General features: G+C 36.2%; 1 protein-coding gene across 1 annotated transcript in view; it reads right to left on the bottom strand.

Moving 5' to 3' along the window:
- The window catches only part of LOC139426181 (uncharacterized), an 18602-nt gene extending 16943 nt beyond the window's left edge, over positions 1-1659 (bottom strand). Inside the window, exon 1 of the mRNA XM_071183975.1 lies at positions 1509-1659. Within this exon, the coding sequence (XP_071040076.1) occupies positions 1509-1659 (151 nt within the window). The remainder of the gene's footprint in view (positions 1-1508) is intronic.
- Between the last annotated feature and the right edge of the window lie 1372 nt (positions 1660-3031).

Here is a 3031-nt window from a genome sequence, read left to right as displayed (position 1 = left end):
TATATATATATATATACCATTGTTTGTAAAAACTGCAACACCACCAACGATTTGTCAGAAATTTATTCCACATATTTTACTTTATTTTATAACACCGTCGTTGAACAGCCGACCCAATTTTGAGTTTACAATTACCTATGTTCAACTCCATTGAATTGTAATTTTGAGCCCAACAAAGAAGACAAGGGAACTCCTGAATCAAGCATTGAAAGACATTTGCTTTTAAGGAAGATTTTTTTGATAGAACTAACCAGCATTTGCATGACATGGAGAGGAAAACCACGAAAACCTCTCAGGGTTAGTTTAACGGCAACGGGATTTTAACCCATGATCCGTCTCCCATTGAGGATATTTTACATTCCGCATATTTTCTTTTATAACCGTCGTTGAACAGCAGACGCCATTTTTTGTGTTTGCGACTGTTAGTATTCAACTCCGTAGCCTTGTAATTTTGAACCCAATCCAGAAGACAAAGAAACTCCTGAATCAAGTATTGGAAGAAATTTGCCTTAACTTTTTTGATGGAATTAACCCACATTTGCGTTACATAGGGGAGAAAACCTCGAAAACCTCCCAGGGTTCTCCTGACAGCAAGGGAACTCTCTGTCGACCCATGAACTACCTATGATGACTAACCATGAACCCATGATCCATCCACCACTCAGGATATTTTACGTCAGCACTGTGGTCGGCACGAGCCTCGTGCGGAATTTGTATCGACCAACCATAGGTGGGATTTGAATCCGGTTCACCTCAGTGGAAGGCGAACGCTTTATCCCCTGATCCCCCAAGGCTCACATTCCCCATATTACAGATACTGGTGCAAATAAATGATCATCTTTAGAAGACGAAATAAAAAAAAAGATCGTCGAAAATCAGCATTTTTATGGTTCGCCTCACTGAGAGATGAGAGCCTGTACACATCGTGGCATTGAATCATACAGGTTTCGATTGTAATAATGAAAAATGGCATTCCATGTAGTTGCGTGTCGTCTTACATATGTACGAGAAAATTGCCAACCGATGAAATCGCAGACATGCTCAATGGGTTACACATCCGGAGAATGTACAGGCCTTTGAAGAAACCAAATATGATGTGCACTAAAGAAGACTTGTGCAGTCTTAGAAACATGCAGGCAAATATGCAACGCCGCAATTTACTGAAGAATGTCTTCTGGCTCCACAATTTCCCATATGTTGCTATCATTGTTGATGATATCCGTAATTTGTACTATGTGGTGTCTATAACTATACCCAATAACTCCCCATACCATGATACCTGCCTTTTTTGCGGTATGATACGGGATTATACACTGTAAGAGCTGTCGTTCCCCTCTGTTACGTCTGATGCCTAATCTTAAGAGAAAACAACTTGTTGTCACAGGGCACACCATGCACTGTGTTGAGTAGCCCTGATGTATCTGAGGTGTCTGTAATTTAGCGACAGAGGAATCCTGAATAGAGGAACCCTTGCACAAAATTCTTGCTGTAGTGGATGGACAAAATACCTGTAGCAGTGCTCCAACGTTGTGCTAATACAAAAGAGAAAGCTGTATGATCCGTCACGGTGAGACATCCCGAGCAATTGTGCTGTCCTGTTGTTTCGTCTGTGGCCATCGTGTGACCAAACTCCACACTCATCGATGTTCTGGCATTCATTACACTACGTGCGAACTGCGATTTCTCAATACGAAAATTCTGGCAATTAGACGATGCATCCTAGTATGAACTCCGTTAGCTGTTGGCAACCTCCGCTTTTAAAGAGACGTATAATTCGTTCACCAGTAGTTGGCACTTCAGCTCGGGAGTAAGAAGAGAAACATCCCCGCGCTTGAAATTTAGACAATCCTTAATGAGTGCCAAACGATAACAGTAAATTCTATCATACCTTTCGTTACTCAAGCTAATTAAATATATTTTAAATTTAAAAACTGCTGTTTTTCCACAAAATGACTAAAAAAAGAGAAACTATTCACTCAAAAGAGGGAAATATCATCAAATTTATAAAATATTTATTGTTAAAAAAATGCGCATAAAGATTACGAAATAAATACTTTTGTCATATGATCGCCAAATAGCAACTTTCTTCAGGATTGTTCACATCCTTCTCCCAAAAATGGTGAAATAGTATCGTCGGATAATGTGTGATGTAGGCGGAGCCAAGTGCCAACTCCTGGTGAACGAACTATATTCGACACTAGTTCACAAGAAGCAGAAGACGAGGAGCAAATTTTTACGCCTCCTTACAGTCCTTTTTATATCTGAAACCAATGTGGGTCGACGATTACAACAATCGATTAAAACTGTAATTGATTGCAGATAATTACTGCTATGTAATCAATTTCTTCTAATCACGATTAAAGACAATTGCAATTACAAGTAATCATAATTTCTGATCATATTAAAGTGTGGGAAATATATAATAGATAACACATTATTAATTTACTTGTAATTATGATTACAAATTTGGATTACAACTGCAATGCTGATTACAATAATCAATTACAGTAATCAATTACAATTACTCAATTACTATTATTACAATTAAATTATGATACCAAAAATTTATAATTTTGAACTGTAATCGTTATTACATAATCAATTACGATAAAAAATTACTTGTAATCGTCATTTCAAGTATTCAAGATATAGGATTATATGTAATCATTAGTGCTGCGTTATCTTGATTACATGCAATTATGTTTACAAGTAATCTAAATATAAGGTTATAAGGTGATTGTATGCAAATATAAGACTATATTTTACAGTACAGATAGTTTATCGTACTGCATAATGATACATTTTTTACGTATTTATATACAGCGTATGTACGAAAGAATTTAACTAAAACGTATGTACATATGCATTTATCAAATGCATATGTGCATACATTTTAGTTACACTCGCAAAAACATGCATTGTATTTATAAAATATATGTACATAGGTATATATCTGAAAGTATAAATGTATGTGCAAACAATGTAGACATGTACGTTTGTACTAATGAACGTATATATTTTATGAAAATAC

This window comes from Parasteatoda tepidariorum, chromosome 8, assembly GCF_043381705.1.
Source record: "Parasteatoda tepidariorum isolate YZ-2023 chromosome 8, CAS_Ptep_4.0, whole genome shotgun sequence".
NCBI classification, from domain to species: domain Eukaryota; kingdom Metazoa; phylum Arthropoda; class Arachnida; order Araneae; family Theridiidae; genus Parasteatoda; species Parasteatoda tepidariorum.
This window is presented reverse-complemented; position numbering and strand designations above follow the sequence as displayed.